The sequence below is a fragment of the Mizuhopecten yessoensis genome, unplaced genomic scaffold, assembly GCF_002113885.1.
Source record: "Mizuhopecten yessoensis strain PY_sf001 unplaced genomic scaffold, ASM211388v2 scaffold10985, whole genome shotgun sequence".
NCBI classification, from domain to species: Eukaryota; Metazoa; Mollusca; class Bivalvia; order Pectinida; family Pectinidae; genus Mizuhopecten; species Mizuhopecten yessoensis.
Window position 1 is genome coordinate 4,986 of NW_018408820.1, and position 20,922 is coordinate 25,907.

At 36.1% G+C, this 20,922-nt stretch overlaps 1 protein-coding gene across 1 annotated transcript; it reads left to right on the plus strand.

Annotated features, from left to right (window-relative positions):
- The first annotated feature begins 937 nt into the window (after positions 1 to 937).
- On the plus strand, positions 938 to 9,688 carry LOC110464369 (cell death protein 3-like). Its single transcript, XM_021519558.1, has 6 exons — positions 938 to 1,090; positions 3,064 to 3,811; positions 4,784 to 5,058; positions 5,635 to 5,831; positions 7,160 to 7,292; positions 8,490 to 9,688. The coding sequence occupies exons 1-6, from the start codon at positions 1,078 to 1,080 to the stop codon at positions 8,777 to 8,779; spliced, it is 1,656 nt and encodes a 551-aa protein (XP_021375233.1). The 5' UTR covers positions 938 to 1,077; the 3' UTR covers positions 8,780 to 9,688.
- Positions 9,689 to 20,922: the final 11,234 nt, after the last annotated feature.

A 20,922-nucleotide genomic window follows, 5' to 3' on the forward strand; every position in this document is an offset into this window, starting at 1 on the left:
TGCTTTAATGTGTTTCTTTCGTGTTTTTAAATGCAACTACCTTAATAAATGGATATGACATGAATAAAAATGTGTTTGAGCACAAGTTTATATACAAAAATATACATTGCATTATGATTTAAAACAGAAATCCAAAACATACCGAACATACCGGTCCTGACGTTATCAGTCCTAGTTTTAGTAAAAAAGCAAAATCACAAAAGCCGCGTAATAACAAGTAAAAACAGTATTTGAAACATATCTTTTTTTGATTATATTTATACATTTAGTATGGTGTTCCTACATGAAAAAACAACATAAAATAAGCTTTAAAATTGGGTTACTTAAAATAAATATTCGGTCCCGGTTTTCCCTGTCCTGGTTTTAGTAATGATTGTTTTGGTCCTGGCAGGATTTGGGTCACTAAATCAAAAAATAAAATTTGATTTTCTTATTCATGTGTAAGTATTGATATGTTCTTTTCAATTATATAACAGAAAATTTTCTAACTTGCACAATAATTTAAAAAATAAAATAAAAAAGCATGCTGGTTCTGACAATCCGGTTCTGGTATTAGTGTGACCTGCTATCTTACGTTGTAATTGTCATTGATTCTTATATTCTAAGTAGTACAGTCATTGGTTGCATGCTATTCATGTTATCTCTTTCTCATTGGATATTGATGCCCCTGCATGCTAGGGCATTTATATACACTAAATCACATATATTTTAAATAAATCCCCAGCATAACTACTGGAGCTTCTACATACCCATTTATCCCAATGTTTACTGTAACGGCTTACTAGTGAATAATGCTGTTGGTAAGCCCTCTTAGCTTTTTGGAAAGCTAATACTTGTAAATAATGTAAATTTGGTAATACTTAACTTCTACTTTCACTTTCACATTTTTCATTTCCGGTTAAAAAATACGAAACTGCGAAACTAGTTGGTTGACGGGTTTAATTTGTTGATTGGTGATGTTAGGGCGTAAATTATGTGTACTATATTTAGCACTGAAAATCAACAGTCTGTTGCGATAAAAGGAAGTGTAATAATGTCAGTTACGCAGTGTGATAAAAGCAAGAACACTTCGCCAGTATGGCAAATTCAGGTATACTAGTTGTTTTTATAATGTAAATAACATAATATGAGCTCGTTTAGAGATTATTATTATACGTACGCGGCTGATCACGGAATTAGATTCGTGGTCTGATCACAGGGTCACGTTACAAATGTCTGAAATACACATATGCTATACTGATACGGGTCACAACACACATACATGTATGTTTATGTGTGTTGTGACCCATATCAGTATAGCATATGTGTGATTGTAACGTGCCCCTGTGGTCTGATCTACTGTTAGGAATCGGTTGGGATTTCGACATCGATATCGGTTATGTCAACCGATCTATTTTTAATTATTAATCGGTTAGCCTACCGTTACATAGAATCGGTTGGGATTTCGACATCGATATCGGTTATGTCAACCGATCGATTTTTAATTATTAATCGGTTAGCTTACCGTTACATAATCCTTAAAGATATATTACATTTTTTAACAATGGCATGGCTTTTCCTTTTGTTATACTACTAATGAAATTTCAACGTTTCCTCGTAGTTTCGTATCTTTATTTCTTATCAAAACATTTTCAATGTAACAATCTTTATTGATAAACAGTTATCATTTATATTTTTTGCAATTAATTATATTTGAATAACATGATTGGTAAGAAGTTATAGTTAAGGTCATAGGAGTGTATTGATAAACGGAAATAGGAAGTACATCCCTAGTTGAAAATCCAATGTAGGGAGACAGTATCACAATATCCGCATATTCTAATGTTTAATATTAAACTGATGAATATTGTATGTTTATTATTGACAGAACAGTGTGTTCTCTCAATATTGAAGTATTACAAAGTAATCCAGGGATTAATTCAGGTGTTTTTTTTTATCAATGAGTCACATGTGTCCATTGTTCTGTACTTCAGGAAACCGGCTACCTATTTCACTACTGTGAAGATTTTCAAGAACGATAACTCTTACATGCAATTACTATATGTATATGGTTTTATTATAAAATGTTAATTTTTAATCGTTTATAGATAATTAATTTTACGCAATTTCAGCATTTATTAACTTGATATACATTAATGCAATACTAATCTATGTCAGTATCATTTTTATTGACATTATTTTGCCAAAATTTGCGTCTTTCATTTTTTTTTCAAAATTCACTCCTTTTTACATAAATTTCCATTTAAAATCCTTAAAATTGTGACAACCTATATATTTTTTGTGGCAGAAAATTTTCTTTACTTCAAAGCAATATAACTACAAAATTTGAAGAAATTCTATTGAGAAATTGTCACACAATCCTATTACCTTAAGTGTAAAATGACACAGAACTTCCGTTCTCTCTTAGTGAAAATGAAAGTAGAACTCGCACTTCCGGATTTGAATTACGAGGCAAATGCTTTTTAACATAACAAACAATATGTGCTGGAGTCCATGGAAACCTGAGTTACAGCTCTTCAAACCTCAATTGATTTAACAATTACTAATTAAAACTCCCTAAGTTATTCATACTCTTAAATAGTTAATCTGTATCACCTATCAATTAGACACCTATATTAAATATGTTAATTGGAGAAAACTTATATAGGCTATAGCTTGTTGTCTAATCCTTTTGTTTTGGAAACTATATTACCTTACAATATCATTGAATATGTTGTCTATTGTAAGCGTACACAAATTATGTTTCATCACGTCCACAGGCAATAACTTTTAACAGGATGAGAAGTTATAAAAGCTTAAGTTTTTCTTTCAGGTGATAGTCATGTGTGTGTGCAAGCAGTGGTTTATCAAGGGGTTTGTGAAATGGAACCTGGGATGAAATGGGTGGAAAAAAATCATTGATATTTTGAGAAATTTGAACGATCATAATTACAAGTCTGAACTCTGTATATATGAGATTGTAAGGGGGGAATTCGTAAAAATCACACCCTTTCTTATTTTGAATGAGGGTGTATATATAAATGTTCTATATAAAATAACTGTGTTTTATGGCAATGATTTCAGTTGATATAAGCAGAGCAATGTCACCAGCATTGACCAATACACTGCGACATAATGCTAGCTATCCAGGATTTACACCTAATGACTTTGTCCATCACAGACGAGCAGGATCGTCGGTTGACATAGCTTTTGATCTGCAAAGAGCATCGCAGCCACCGTACCTGCATTTATTTCCTAGAATGGGACCATCACCCACCTTTTCTGTTAACTCTAGCATGAGTTCATTACAAAGTAATGCCATTGGACAGAGTACGCATTCGTCCCTTACTCCTAGGCAACATAGCGGTAAAGTGGAGAACAATCCAGATCATGTACAGGTACCCTTAGATGATCTTGAGACAGACTCTGGGTTAACGTTGGACCCTGTAAAAAACTATCCATCTGAACATGTGAATGATCTTGTGACCGACAGTGAAGACAGACCAGATGACCTTTCATTTGATGAAATTTCACTCCTATCCAACAATACATCTCTCTCCAGTACTGGCATATTTCCAAGCAGTCACGATCGTAGTAGCTTTCGTTTTGACGACAAAAATGTCAGCAAAGATAATAAGAAGCAATCGTCTCCGTTGAAATCGTCTGCATCAAATGAGATGCAAACAAATGGGGATGATTTAGAGGTAGATGGACATGCAGGAACAGAGGTGAAGATGTGTGTAGAAGCACTTGACATGTGGCCACAGGAAAATGGGTGTGCCTATAAAACCAAAGCCGTGGACATGGGCAGAAGACAGGCAATAGTAAAACCGTAAGTCATTACCAAGCTCCACTATAACTAAGTTCTTATCACGAAAAATCAGGTTGACAATGCTATGGACAATACAAAAGCAGTTGTGTATATATATATAAACATGTATGTGTGCTGTCAAACATCATTGCCACAGTATGCATTAAAAGTATTGTTTTCATGATAGACTGTTGAAAACGGGTATGTACTAAGATAAATAGTGATATCAAACTTTTTTGAAATATGTACAGATGTATCTTTGATTTAATATTTTAAAATTTCATTGGACAGTTTCTAATGTCAAAACTCGGATGTAAAATGTAGCCGCGTTCAAAAGCTATACTTCTAGAAAGATGTCTGTGTGTACAAGATTACATTTGGGTGTTTTAATTAGCAACAAGGTTCTCTTGGCAAGAAAGAAACATCTCTTTATGTCAAGAACTGAGTAAATTCTACTATCATGGAGCCATACATGCTGGCTTGCAATATATATTCATATGTTATAGGCGTTTCAAAACAGTAATTATAATCTAACCTCTTATCTTATCCATTATAAATGCCATCCTGACCCCGGGGCCTGTATTCATGAAACTGTTTTCATGCTTAAGCATGAATTTTATGCTCAAGCTGAATTTCTTATTTCATTATAAATTAATAGAAATATATCGTTTTGTCAAGGATTTGGAAAAACATCCAGGAGACTTAATGCCAAAAACTGTTTTAAATGTTTGCATTTGAATTTTTGATCGTTTGACATGATTTAAGTGAGTAACAAGAAACCTAGTTTGAGCACAGAATCCATGCTTGAGCATAAAAGAGTTTCTTGAATACGGGAAGGGACTCCCAAAACAAATCGCTTCAAATTTATTCAATTGTTTTGTTTTGGGTAGCTAGTATGTATAAATATACAAAGCATTGAGTTGTTGGCTATAGTGTACATGTACTGAAATGGCCCATATTTTTAAGGGGAATTTTGTACATTAATTTTTGCAGGACTGTGAACAAGATTGCCAGAATATCCAAGGATGTTATATCAACAGAATACAAACATGACAGTTTGCATAGAGGACGATGTTTAATTATCAGTAATTCAGAGTTTCGAGCTAAAAGAGATCGCTCCAAAAGGACGGGATCTTTGAGAGATGCAAAAACTCTGAGAAAACAATTTCAAACTTTGGGGTTTCATCCAATAACGTGCTCAGACGGATCGAAAGAAATGATTCATGAGAACGTGTCGCGAGAAGAATTACTTCAAATATTGTCTGAAGGTAAGTGATTTATCGCTGTTTAACTATAAATTGTGGGCACTTTGAGCTGACATCATTGCTATACATTATTCGTTTGTTGTACTAAATTACTTAACGCAAGATTACAGCTGTATACATATGGTCTGTTCATTACATGTACAGTGAATGAAAAGTGCTTATATTTGTGTAACAACAGAGGTAGTTATTTTTTCCATGTCACCGCTAGGATTCAAATCCGTGACCTCTGGCTTGCTAGCCTTGCACTTTACCAAATGAGCTATAGAGAAATTTTCACTAGCTGAGGCAGTAGGAAGCAGCTGGTATTTTTACCAGAGTGACATTTGCTTTGGTGTTTTATTTATGGTATAACCCTTTCACCTCTAAGTAACTTTGGTAGAGTCTTCCATGCATTTATAGGGATGAGTCCATTATGGTCTACAGTGGTGAAAGGGTTAAATCCCATTCTGGGATTCATAAAGACAATCTGTATAAACTGTTATTATTATATGTTTCATAGATTAGAAGACTTGTTTAGTTATAATACTTCGCACTCGTGGTTGATTACAGCTAAACCATGTTTTCATATTCTACTTTCAGCCACCAATCCGTTGTTGAATGACCACTCAGACTTTGACTGCTTTGTATGTGTGATCTTGTCGTACGGAGTAGCAGGCGCTGTAGTTTGCCCAGGAGAGACGGAGGATGTATTCGTTGAGATAAACTCCATTCTCGAACATTTTACACCTCAGCAATGTCCATCTCTTGCCATGAAGCCCAAACTTTTCTTCATTCAGGTTTGTTACTGTCCAAAAATGAATATATAACTAGTCTGTTACCTTGAACATTTGTGTCTGTCTTGTATATATGTATAAAGAAGTATTGTGCATTGTTTCTATTGGGTTAAAATTTACCTCACTTAAATATACATGAACTGGTGTACACACAGTATCTCAACAGTGCTATTATAGTGGTCTTAATTTACAATATTAAAATTATGTAGAAAATATCCATCAAATGATGATTATTTAGGGTTTATTTACATAATAGTACAAGTGTTACATCACACTACCAGGTAATTTATTTCACTGCCGATTTATCTATAGAAACGACAGTTTAGAGTAATCCAGTTATAGAGAAAAATTCTCATGTCCCACGCCGTGAGACTTTATCAGAGGTGAAAATCCATGAGATGTTGCCTCACGCCCTGAGTTCTGGCATGTATGAGAATTTGTTTATGCATTCGATATTCTTTTATGGCACATCCACGATTTCAGTCATTAAGGGCCAAACAACACTAAATTTAAACATTCACAACAAGGAGTACATCCAACTTGAACTAACAGGTGCAAAAGTAGCAATAGCAAACAAACTGGTTGTATATCATATCAAATATCTTAACATAAATATCCATTCAATGAAGATCATCATATATTTATGCCACAGAAAGTGTATCAAACAAAGTTTTCATAATCAACGCATTATAAACCTAAGAAGCCCGCCCTATCTACTTTCTCATTTCAACGTATTTCAGCAAACAGGGTCTCCAAATTAAGATTTGGTACGAGAGCGAGGGCATTTAAATCGATCCTGTCGATACAAATTTAAAGGACGGTGTTCTTGGTGTATTAGCATTTTGAAGTACTGACAACGAGTCAGAGCAGATTATGGCTCTTTTGATTTTGTTTCCAATTTGATCCAAAGCCCTATATCTTTAGGAAGCTTGTAATTTTGCTCACAAGAAGAATAGGCATTGTTTGTAAATTGTATAGTATGTTAGACAAGTAGCAGGTCAAATTAATTACACAAATCACACAGTGTTTTTGTTACCTAAATTTTACAACAGCCTGTTCATTTATAAATTGGGAAAATATAGCATTTTTTGTATTGAAATTGGGAATATATTCCTCAGTTTCGGGTAATTTTGGGAAAATAAGGCACTTTTTAGCAAGGGGAAGCAGCCTGTGAATTCGGCAATAAAACTGATCACTGAATCAACAACTTGTGAAAGATGCAAATAAAACAGAAAGTTACCTTTTGAAATTCATCCCAGTATTTTGTCGATGTTTCCTTATTATAAACAATAAATGATTAAAGGCTTTTACCTGTATTTTATGTCCTACAGGGCTGTACACCATATGTCATTACTGAAACACAAGCAATGGCTTCCAGTAACTCCTCAGAGACAATGTATCCTACGGTGGCAAGTTCTCTCCCTTCAATGGCAGATTTTCTCGTACAGTTTTCGGGAGTAGATGGTATGTATCAAGTATGTCATAATCTGTAGTTTAAACATATGTCATTACAACACAAAACCACCAATGGATGATTGGGCCCAACTTTTTACCACATTATCAATGCCCTCTCCAATCATCATATAAATATAAATATAAGATAACGGCATAGAAGGATACATATACAAAGCTTGCTTCGATGAATTTGAGATTACACAATCATCGTAAATTGTAAATCTGTTGCTGAGCTTCATGTCAGTTTGAAAAATGATTTGTATGAAAATATTCACATTCCTGTCCAAAGTTAGATTCCTGTCATCATGAAGTAGGATTCCAATGTCAATATTGTGATTAATACCGTGTATATATATGTTAGTGAAACTAAAAAGAATCAGATCACTTTCACATGCAAGGCCACAGCAACACTTTGAGCTTTATCTGCAATATTATTAATTAGGTAGGAGTAATTTTAAAGTTTTCTTTCACTCAACCTTGATACTCCTGGGGTTACGCTCACTTACATTCTCTGCACCCCTGGAATATGTGATTGTAAGATTTAAGGCATAAAAATAGCTGTTTGATTGGTCTCGGGTAACAAAAACCTAAAAGACAACCACTAGGCTGATATCAGTCCTTTGAGGATCACAGAGGAGAGACACCCAACTTCAAGACAATATTCAATATTCTTTTGATGTTCATCAAATGATTGGACTAGTCTTCTTGTCTCATCAACAATATAGCTCACACTGAGCCTTCAATTTTGTTATGACATATTCCAGGGGTGCAGAGAGTGCTTACAAGTGAACGTAACCCCTCTGTTATCAAAGTTCCCTTTCACCTAAAGTGAAATTATAAAGTGTGGTGGAGTAAAATCTTTTGTATTAGAAAACAAAACCTTATTGAATAAACATGAATGGTATGTATGTAATAATCTGTGTGGTGAAAGACATATATATTGCCACAAATTAATATGCAAAAATAAAAAAATCAATCTATGTAAGATAGAATTTGTTCTCATTTTAATAATGTGATAATTTTTATAAAGAGCATTCACAATATTTATTCATTGCAAAGCAAATTAATTTTTATAGATAGCATTCCCAATATTTATTCAGTGCAAAGAACATTTTAGAAAATCGAACAAAAAGTTTTCTATGGAAAGGGGACCTTTACAAATTAAGTATTCAGATTGATATTTAATGACATTTCTTTGACTTTCAGGCTGCCTCGGCTGGGCAAGGAATAGACATCGGGGGTTATCCTTTTATGTGCAGGCCCTGTGTAAATGTCTGAAAGAATTCTGTATCTTGAAACTGGCCAAAGGTCAGAAATCACAGGAAATGACTTCTCTTATTCTCAGTATCAATAGAGCATTTGTGCGTATCTTAGAAGATGATGACCTTATAATTGATGAGGTGTTCTGTGTGCCAACAACAGTTTCTACCTTAACAAAGCGCATGAATTTCTATCCAAAAATACCTGAAAATGACCTTGATGTGGATACAGGTTAATCTTCGAAAGTGTATCTGTAGCTCATCAGCCTATACATTCTGACTGATTGAAAACATTGGATTTGGCCAGAATCACAACACCAAACTCTAAAATTGATTTACTTTCAGATCAAATTTTGCAATGTTTAATTCATAATTAGGTTAGGAGCATGTAGACATGTATTAAACCCTTTCACCACTGTAGACCATAATAGACTCATCCAGATCAGTTATGCATAGTAGAGTCTACTAAAGTTACATATAGGGTTGAAAGGGTTAATTAGTCCGAATGTATGTGCCAGTTAATTATGAGCTGCATATATTAAGGGTCATCAAAAACAATTGGCCATATTTATTGATGGATGTTCAAGGAATAATCTTATGTGATGATATATATATGATCTTTTATGAAAATTTGATATCCGGAAACTTGAGAGTGAGGAAAAGTGTCAAATATGAAAGTATGCTGTTTGCAGATTCATAGACATTGATGAATATATGTAGCAGAACTGGACTGGGAAAGTATGCCGTTTGCACTTCCATAAATATGATTCATAGACATTGACGAATATATGAAGCAGAACTGGACTGGGTCAGTCACTGTGACCAGGTAGCTGAATTGGTGGAGTGTCTGTTAGGACGGTCCAGGGTTTAAATCTGGTCTGGCCTTGCATTTCTCTCCTGTTACATTGGCACCATGGGTTGTAAAGAGCGATGGCAAAGACTTAGAAAAAGAGAAAGGAATGTAGCAGAACTAAACTGGGTTGATCACCGGCTACCATCTGGTAACTCGATTGGTAGAGCGACCATCTAGAGTTTGGAGGGTCCCAGTCTGGTCATGCATTTCTCTTTCCTCTCCTGTTGCGTACAAAAACAGACTGATATTTGTATATTATAATAAACTTGGGTTGTGCAATTTTACTGCCACATTTTTTAAAAAAGCTTTCAAATAATTTGATAATTAAATTATTGAAGGCATGCAGCTGGCTATTTGATTGGTGAAAAAAACACCAATTGCAGACTGCTCCCTGTTCTTTGAAGATTACAAAGGAGCGACACCCGACTTCAATTTTTAGCTCACCTGGTCCGAAGGGCCAAATGAGCTTATGGCATGGTGCGGCGTCCGGCGTCCATCCGGCGTCCGTCCGGCGTCAACTTTTTACTTTAAACAACTTCTTCTCATTAACCAAAAGGCCTGCGGTGATGATATTTTGCCAGAAGCATGCTGGGATGAAGGGCTACCAAGTTTGTTCAAATACATGACCTTGACTTATATTCAAGGTCACAGGGGTCAAATATGTTTAAAACATTTAAACAACTTCTACTGAATAACCAAGAGGCCTAAGGTGGTGATATTTGGCCAGTAGCATGCTGTGATGAATGGCTACCAAATTTGTTCAAATAAATGACCTTCATCCATTTTCAAGGTCAAATATGTTTAAAACCTTTAAACAACTTCTTCTGAATAACCAAAATGCCAAGGGTGATGCTATTTGGCCAGTAGCATGCTGGGATGAAGGGCTACCAAGTTTGTTCAAATGAATGACCTTGACCAACTTTCAAGGTCACAGGTGTCAAATGTCTTAAAATCTTCAAACAACCTCTTCTCAATAACCAAAAGGCCCAGGGTACTGATATTTGGCCTGTAGCAATCAGGGCTACCAAGTTTGTTCAAATTAATGACCTTGACCCACTTTCAACCTAATGTCATTGTTTGACATTCAAGGTAACACTGATATTCTGCCTGTAGCTGTATTTTAGTCCACTTTTAAGTTTACAAGTGTGAGATTAATACCAGGTGAGCGATGCAGGCCCATTGGGGCTCTTGTTTTGCTCTGAGTTGAAAAAGAAATATAATTTTATACCAATTATGTTCATGCGTCACACCGCTCCTGGTTTGGACCGCAAATTGCGGAGAAAGTGAGGGGTGTCTAAGCACATTAAATTTATTGTCATTTCGAAACAAGTTTAACAATTGAAAAAACTTTTTCATAATTTAGTACAGATATATTTCAACTTTTAATTTATGAAGTTTCAACTTTAAAAACTTTTTTTTTTTAATTTTAAGCAATTAGATATAAAATTTCATTTAAAATCAATTTAAAATCTGAAATTTTATTCAAAAATTGTATTAAAATTATCATGAAGCAAATATTTTCTAGTGCACTGCAGACCTCCTGTAGGTGATGCAACCATACCTGAAGTTTCATCATGATATCTTTAATGGTTTAAAATTGATGACATGGACAAGTTGTGATAAGAAGAAGCAGAAGAAGAACCAGTACTGATACAATGTCTCATTCGAAAGGGAGACATAATTATAGATGCCAGTACCCTGTATACATATGCTCTCTTTAATACTTTGAGGTAGACCTCCACTAAACTGTACCCCCAGGACACCCTTGACCAATAATTACCTGCTAAGTACCTAATGACCCCCCAGTGTGTGTCTAAACCAATGTGATCTTTAAAAAGTGGTCTTTCAGACTGCAAAAAATTAGACAGACTGAGATTTCATTTTAAAAAGTTATACACTGCTTTTTTGAAAATTCAATTTTTGATTAATAATAATGTCCCCAGACCTACAAATTAAAAGTGATCATGATCAAATTATGGAAAACAAAAGCCTGTTGACTGCTTTTTAGCTTACCTGCCTGAAGGGCAAGTGATCATGAGCTTATGCCATGGTGTGGCGTCAGTCCGTCTGTCGGGCGTCAATTTTTTACTTTAAAGAACCTCCTCTCAGTAACTAAAAAAAGCCTAGGATGATGATATTTGGCCAGTAGCATGCTGGAATAAAGGGCTACCAAGTTTGTTCAAATGAATGACCTTCATCCATTTTCAAGGTCACAGGGGTCAAATATGTTTAAAACCTTTAAACAACCTCTTCTGAATAACAGAGAAACCTATGGTGATGATATTTGGCCAGTAACATGCTGGGATGAATTGCTAACTAGTTTGTTCAAATGAATGACCTTGACTTGTATCCAAGGTCACAGGTGTCAAAACCTTTAAACAACCTCTTCTGAAAAACCAAGAGACATAGGGTGATGATATGTGGCCAGTAACATGCTGGGATGAAGAGCTACCTTGTTTGTTCGATGAATGACCTTAACCTATTCAAAGTCCCAGGGGTCAAATATGGTTAAACCTTTTAACAACATCTTCTGAATAACCAAGATGTAGATGTAGGGTATTAATATTTGGCCAGTAACATGCTTGGATGAATTGCTACCAAGTTTGTTCAAATGAATGACCTTTACCCATTTGCAAGGTCACAGGGGTCAAATATTTCAAAATCTTTAAACAACTTCTGAATAATCTTAAGGTCAAGGGTAATGATATTTGTCCAGAAGCATGCTGGTATGAAAGGCTATAAAGTCTGTTCAACTTAATGTCATTGTTTGACTTTCAAGGTCACATGTATGTCACATGTTTAAATCTTTTAATAGATTCTTTGAATCAAACACTGATATTTTGCCTGTGGCTGTATTTTAGTCCAAGTGGAAGATTAATACCAGGTGAGCAATCCAGGCCCATTGGGCCTCTTGTTATCATGATGAAGTCGTTAGAATTATTCCGTCATCACTGTGTCATTAACAACAAGGTTTGTATGGTGACCCTGTGAAAATTGGCTCATGGCTGGGGGTAGGGGTAGGAAAATGACTATTTTGTCCAGTTTTTGGGAAAAACAATATAAAATTTGGGTTTCAACTTCATCTTTGATATACAATACAGGATACAAAGTCCAAAACTGAAATTCAAAACTTACACCAAGATACACTTTTAGGTCGTTGTACACGAAGGTAGTGCATAATGACATTTCAGGTCACTTTCTAAATAATTTTTCCTGTCTGATCTTTGACAGATTTGTATTTTGTTTTTTTTACATAGAATTGTTCAACAATATCTTTTCTAGTGATTTAATTTTTTTGACACAGCTTTCAAGTATGTATTTGCAGCGGGACATAATAAGTGATGAGTCTTGCGCATTGATGTTTGGTGATTTTTGATATTTTCCCTATACATGCAGAGTAGTTTCATTCAAATGAAATTATCTTTCTTAAATGTCGGTCTTGAGGTATTTTCCAGCTCACTAGGTTCAGTTTGAATAGATCTACAATATGAAATAGGAACCATGAGACCCTGCACAAAGTTTTCAAATATTTTTATTTAATTTGACTTGGTAGTAACATATATATATATATAGTAGAATTAATTGTGGTCTGAGGCCTGCATGATATCGGCGAGTGACTAATCAACAAAAAGATGCAGTTTGGAAATCATGTGATTCCGTTTTCGGTCCGGATCAGTACGGTTTGTTGATTAGTCACCCCATGACCTAGAAAAAAAAGCGTTCGCTCAGGTGGGAAATTTTGAACGATTGAAAATCGAGGACTCTACTGACGGAATTAAGTTCATATAGCAGTGTGCTCTGGCCCCGCACCAGTCATCTATATGTCAAAATGCCTTAGTGTGGTGTCAGGGCCAGAGGAAACGCTGGCAGACAGACAGACTGATTCCGGTACACCCCCTCCTAATTTTGTTGCGGGGGTATAACAAGTCATACAAGAGAAAGGCAAATACAGTCTCTGCTCTTTTTAGCCCACCATCATCTGATGGCGGGCTATTCAAATCGCCCTGCGTCCTTAGTCCATGGTACATCCGTCCGTCCATGGTCCGTCCATGGTCCGTGCTTAAACAATTTGTGTTATAGATATTTCTCCGGAAGAACTGGAGATATCTTCCTCAAATTTTAAATGTAGATTTTCCTTGGTCCCTTGTTGTGCAGGGCAACTTTTGAGACTGATTAGATAAACAACATGGCCGACAGGCAGCCATCTTTGATTTTGATAGTGAAGGTTTGTTATCACTATTTCTCAGGAAGTACCAGAGGGATCTTTCTCAAATTTATATATGTAGGTTCCCCTTTGTACGTAGTTGTGCAGGTTAACTTTTGGGACTGATCGGATAAACAAAATGGCCGACAGACAGCCATCTTGGATTGTGACATTAAAGGTTTGTTATCACTATTTCTCAGGAAATACTGGATGGCTCTTTCCCAAGTTTGTTGTGTAGGCTCCCCTAGGTCTGTAGTTGTGCATGTTTAATTTTGAGACTGATCTGGTAAACAAATCTATGATTTTGACAGTTAAGGTTTGTTAGTGCTATTTCCCAGGGGGTACTGGAGGGTTCTTAATTTCATATGCAGATTCCCCACTATCCTTTATTGTTCATGTCTTCTCAGGAATAAGTAGAGGGATCTGTCTCAATTTTGATATGTACGTTGCCCTTGATCACTCGTTGTGCATGTTATATTTTGAGACTGATCATAAAAACAAAATGGTTTAAAGGAACAACTAAACAGATCTTTCTTATATTGAAATGATCCATTCTATTTCTTTCTCATTAAATACTGTACTAGTAACTAGTACTATGTGAAATGACAAACTCACTTTGAAGGTTGTCTTTTATACACAGCAGTATTTAGTTTAGATCAACAGTTACCTCAAGGTGCATTTACTGTTAACATGACTCGATCAAACAGATTAGAGAAAAGAAGAGAACAGATCGCACTGACAAAGAACTCATAAAGATGGTACAATGGTGGGCGCCAAGATCTCTCTGGGATCTCTTGTTTCAATGTCTAAGATTACCCGATTACAGGTTTGATATTGTTTTTTTGTTTGTTTACACATTGTTTCTAATAATTGTGCAAAATCAAAACTTGCAATCTTTATAAAAAGAGGTCTGATGTCTGTAAAAGGGGGTAGTGATAAAGCCCTTTTTTGTGCTACATGTATCTGCTGTTTTATGTTCAAATGTGTTGAGATGTATCTATAGTAGAGGCAGGGAATCCGAATAGATAACTGATCTCGGGACATCATCTGGTTTTGTATGTGTAGCTTTTACATAATGTCTTGGCAGCCATCCAATAGTAGCACATACTTCACATTGATGACTACGGTGACACGTATGGTCAGTTGTGCATCATCAGTGTAGAACGATTGTTAATCAGATTACGTTTTATCACATATTCTAACACGATTCGTTTGCAACGCGTGTTTTGATTGGAAACGGACCATGTTCTAATCTGCGATAGAATCTTGGTCAATCGTGTTAAGCTCCTCCCATCGCACTTAAGCCACGCCCCGTTTCTGACCAAAACAATATGGCGTCAAGCTCGCCTCATAGCGAAATCCCGCTGATAAGGCTAGTAGGCAACAGAACAGAAACGACCGATGAAATGCATTTGTTGAATGAATTAAAAAGTTAAAAGAACGCATTCCTTGTTCTTACCTCCATTTATTACTGAAACGCTCGTTCCATCCGTGTAAAGGCATCTATTTAGATCCGAAATAAAATCAAACATTTCACATGTGTCGTATGCATGCACACAAAACTCTTCAAAAATCTATACAAATAATCACCGATTCTGTCGATAAGCACCGATTGGTATGCATACTGACATGGAAATGTAAGAACTTGTTCAATATTAATCCGAATGTGTCGTATAAACTTTGGTAACAGGGCCCACTTGTATAAAACATCTCAAAGTTAAGGAAAATCTCAAACAATGTATTGTCTATGGGAAATCTTAGACTTGAGGAAATCTCAAGAGTTGAGATGTTTTATACAAGTGAGTCCAGGACGTTCATGAACAATACAAATATTCCGCCTCGTCAACAATGACCGACTTTTGAAAGCTTCTTTCCGATTGGTCAGTCCGCTGCAGAATGACAAGTCGCTAGTTTAGGTCACAAAGTACTTTTGTACAAGGAAATACAATGTTTCTAAACATATTAGCGTAGTATATTTGTTAAGGTGTGTTAGAATGGGGATAGTACATTGTTTTTCGTGTCTATACTGGCGATTAGAACATGAAATTTGGTTTAAACTCTCGACCTATCGGTCTCGAGTTCAAACACAAATTTCATGTTCTAATCGCCAGTATAGCCACTCAAAACAACGTACTATCCCCTAAATGTACTGTGTTATCCGGTGAATATACGTATACCGATGTCATTTATTTTGCGTATTAACCAATGCTATAGGACCTATATCAGTCCTGTGATTGGTTGTAAGTTTCACTTGTTTCAATTGTGACGTCACGCCTAGGACAACCACATGACGTCACAGACTTGCGCACTGGAGTCAAAATGGCGGCTTTTTACATTTCAAGGTTGCATGAAAATTGTCGTTTTACACGAATTAATGCCACAAATCTTGATTATGTGACAAAAAGGAACTTATACTCGTTTTCATTTCATATGAAGTTTATGAAACTCGTCACGAACTTTTCATTTTAGCTCTCCAGAGGCTCGCTAAACTGAACATTCTTAGACTATTTTCATATATATCATATGAAATGGAAACTCGTGTTAAGTTCCTATATATCTGTCACTAAAGTTTTTTTTTATCGAATTTGACTGATTAACTACCTACCAGAGTCTGTAACCTGAGTTTCAGGGTACACTTGTACTCATGCCTTTGCTCAGGTTCGATTATTGATAAAAAATCTTATTCTTACAAAATGATATGTTGATTGCTTTTGTATTTTCTGCATATATCTAATGAGGGTCGTAAGTTCTGATACTTCGTTAACTTCCATTCAATACTTTGTGACGGAAAGATAAGATTTTGATCAAACCTGCGTATTTAATACTTCCCCAAATTTCGTACTCTGGTTTTATAATAGGCTAATTCTGAGTATGTTCAATGAGGCTGTTGAATTCTCATTGGCTGGAGGCTTTCTTCAAAGTAATCTTATGATGATTATTAGATTTTGATTTAACTTGCCTGGTGTAGGCCTACAATTAACCAAAGTCTCTTCCTCGAGTTTAACGGTAAATGGTAGATACACTATTCTACATTTGCCAGCAACATCATCTATGGTTGTTACTTCTGTTTTACTGACGTGATTTTGTTCCTACGAGCCGGTAAATGTTACTTAGGGGATATTGAACATGGTGAAATAAAAAAATCACAATTCTTTTTTTTATATCAAACTCAAACTAAAAGGTTTAAATTTATAAAGATGATACAAAAAGGCACTAGAAAACGGACTGATTTAACACGTGATCAATGTATGATACATGGATATCTCTCTGCTCAGTAAACGGACTGATTTAACACGTGATCAATGTATGATACATGGATATCTCTCTGCTCAGTAAACGGACTGATTTAACACGTGATCAATGTATGATACATGGATATCTCTCTGCTCAGTAAACGGACTGATTTAACACGTGATCAATGTATGATACATGGATATCTCTCTGCTCAGTAAACGGACTGATTTAACACGTGATCAATGTATGATACATGGATATCTCTCTGCTCAGTAAACGGACTGATTTAACACGTGATCAATGTATGATACATGGATATCTCTCTGCTCAGTAAACGGACTGATTTAACACGTGATCAATGTATGATACATGGATATCTCTCTGCTCAGTAAACGGACTGATTTAACACGTGATCAATGTATGATACATGGATATCTCTCTGCTCAGTAAACGGACTGATTTAACACGTGATCAATGTATGATACATGGATATCTCTCTGCTCAGTAAACGGACTGATTTAACACGTGATCAATGTATGATACATGGATATCTCTCTGCTCAGTAAACGGACTGATTTAACACGTGATCAATGTATGATACATGGATATCTCTCTGCTCAGTAAACGGACTGATTTAACACGTGATCAATGTATGATACATGGATATCTCTCTGCTCAGTAAACGGACTGATTTAACACGTGATCAATGTATGATACATGGATATCTCTCTGCTCAGTAAACGGACTGATTTAACACGTGATCAATGTATGATACATGGATATCTCTCTGCTCAGTAAACGGACTGATTTAACACGTGATCAATGTATGATACATGGATATCTCTCTGCTCAGTAAACGGACTGATTTAACACGTGATCAATGTATGATACATGGATATCTCTCTGCTCAGTAAACGGACTGATTTAACACGTGATCAATGTATGATACATGGATATCTCTCTGCTCAGTAAGTACCGTTAATAATATTTGATAAACTGAATCAATTACTTGTTACGTGATGTGTTTTTTAAGCATTTGTTTTAAACTGTGTTTGGTTTTATTACAGTTAGCGTCATATCAACAGCTAAGGTCATTTAAGGACGTGCCTTGAAGTGTATAATGTATGGGTGTAAGTTTGTAAATATTCCTTGTAGCTTTGATAAAGAAAATCGTTCACCCTGAGCCAGGATCGCAGAAATATTTTTTCATTTATATAATTTTTACCACCATATAAAATGACCACAGAGCTGTCCTTAATAGTTATACATTTGGTTGGAGTTATTCTTCTGTTTCTTCTACGAGGTGGAAGTGGTAGAGATCAAAATTGATCTGCTGTCCCCATTTTGAAACTTGGGATCTTTTTTCTTCTCTTTCTTTTCTGCTGACTTTCTTTTCTATCTACTATCTGATTCCGGTGGTGTCTCCCCAGGTACCTGTCATCATACAAGCCTAAATAAACAAACACATTTCCAGTAAAAACATACTAGTACTCCCTAGGTACACATTTTGTGAAACCAATTTCTACCGTATATCATGTTTAATGGGGTTTGAAGGTAATGCAAAATAGGTCTATACAATTGAACGAAGATAATTTCATTAGGCAAATGTTTTTTACAATACTTAAGTATTAGCTAATCTAAAAAATTCCATCAATGCTGTCTTTGCACTATTGAACCTGAAACAAACATTATAAAAAATGCATGTTTTTCTGATGAGGGTATATATAACGTGCTATTCCCGGAGAAGCACGACATATTTTATTGAACATTTTGGATTTCAAAGCAAGTTTATTCGATATTGATCCAAATGAGATTTGTTTGTTTGGGGTTTTACAGCGAATGTCAAATGATGACAGGCGCTTAGAGGGACACCGTTAACAGGAAAGAGAAAGCAGACATTTCCTCAATGTTCCAATAAGCAGATGACACAGACGAAATTTTCCGATTTCTGTAGCGGGGGTTGCGGGTGGGGGACATTAGTAGTTAGCCCTTGTGATACTGTAACATGCGCTGCAATGTGGAAGGCTTTCGCTTTGGGATACTGTGCATAGCATTTATCACTTATTTCGGAGAAGAGGGGGATATATTGCCGTTGATGAGAAAATTCAGGTTTATTGTGTAACCTTGTTGGGAATAATTTAACAACATCGTCAAGGTCCTTGTGTTTTGTAACATTACCGAAAAAATCTTCAGTCGGTGACCACTTTGAATCTATGTTGTGAACATCTGGCATCTTCACTCCCTCCAATAATACATCTTCGGATTTTTCTCATTATTCCCGGGCCCAGTAGCTTCACTCCTAGAAAAAAATATGAATGCTTTTTGGAATAAGTTTGTAATTTAAGGAAAATTTTGCATTAAGAAAACTACGAAATTCTTCATTCTCAACTTCGAGCTTAAAGTTTATCCACTCGAGACTTCACCACATTTTCCTCAATATTACTGTAATATATTTCCTGTTTGGTTAGTATTTTGGAAATTTAATCAACTGTGTTGTATCTTGGTAATGCTTGTTTAAGGCTTTTGATTCAAAATTTGAATATTTGCCATGAGCATCTGCATGGTGATAAGGCGGGTTTGGTTTAGTTGGTTTTGTTAACTCACCACGTCCGGAGGCAAGGAGGACTCAACTTCGTTTAAAAGAAGAGTGTGGTCCCCCGTTGGGCAGAGGGGCGATGCCCAATAGGGGGAACGTAGTAATAAAAATACTAAAAATCCTGCTTTAGTATGATTTGAGGGATATCAAACATATTTTGTGTAGAACATCTGTAGGGCAAGGGGGACTCACTTTTTTGAAAAGGGAGAGCGTGGCCCACCTTCAGGCAGAGGGGTTGGGCCCAATAGGGGACATTCAGGTAAATATTTGAAATCCTTTTCTTTCAGTTTGATTGGTGGAATTTTAACCAAATTTTGTCAAGAGCATCATTTCATTTGACAAGGGGTTCTCAGTTTGTTTTAACAGATATTATGGGCCCTCTGAGAGCAAATGGGAAGGGTCCAGTAAGGGGAACGAAGTAATATATGTTTAAAATCATTTTCCTTCAGTTAATTTGGTGGGTTTTTAACCAAATTCGCTGTAGAGTATCCTTGAGCAAAGGGACCTAATGTTGTATAAAGGGGGCAAAGGCGTGGGACCCAATAGGGGACATTGAGGTTAATGTTTAAAATCCACCCCTAATTCATGGGGGCTGAAAGAAGGGATCTAATGAGGGACAGATGTTGCTGAGAGACAGAGCCAATATTTGGAAATTATTTCAGTATTATGTGTAAGAACAATAATTTTCCATGGTTGCTTTATTATCCTGGTGAACGATACAGACCCTCTGGGCCTCTTGTTTTCTTTAACGTCCTATTAACAGCTAAGGTGATTTAAGGACTTGCTTCTATGTGTTTATAAGTGCCGGAGACAGGGCGTGTTGGTGTATTTACTTCCTTGTCATAGCGCGCATCTGATGTCGACTCTTTAGTGCTACATGTATCGCACTGAAATACTACGCTAAAGCACCCTGCAGTGCATTCTATCCGGTCACATTATAATTAAACAACGGGCGAACCAGTTGTTGCATTTACCCTAAATGCTGAACTTTAAGAAGGGTATTACAACTTCTGGGCGAACACTCAGGTTCAAATGATATATCGGGTTGTCGTGATGGGGGTGGGGTAGCGAGATATACACACCTGGTATGATTATCCCATGTGTTAATGATGGCCGGGTAAATGCGAACCGGGTTGACTGGTGGTTGTACTACAGTGCACAGGCAAAGCACTTGTATGACCGGAGATATCCTTAACTGGTGCTGGGGTACTTGTGTAATACTGTGATTGTTAATAGACCTATTTTGACACATACGCAAGTGTCTAGGGGATCGCGCATACTACGAAATTTGCCTTACGTGGAACTGCACTATCGATACATACGCCATCTATGACTATATATAGTCTTTCTTTCCTTTTATGGCAGCTGATATCTCCTTATAAGGATGTCATTCATTCACATTTCATTCATATGCAAATGTCTTTGGCAGCGACCCCTAGCATTTTCATTCATACCGTAGTGCCATTTTGTGGTTCGCCAACTTATAGGCAGAG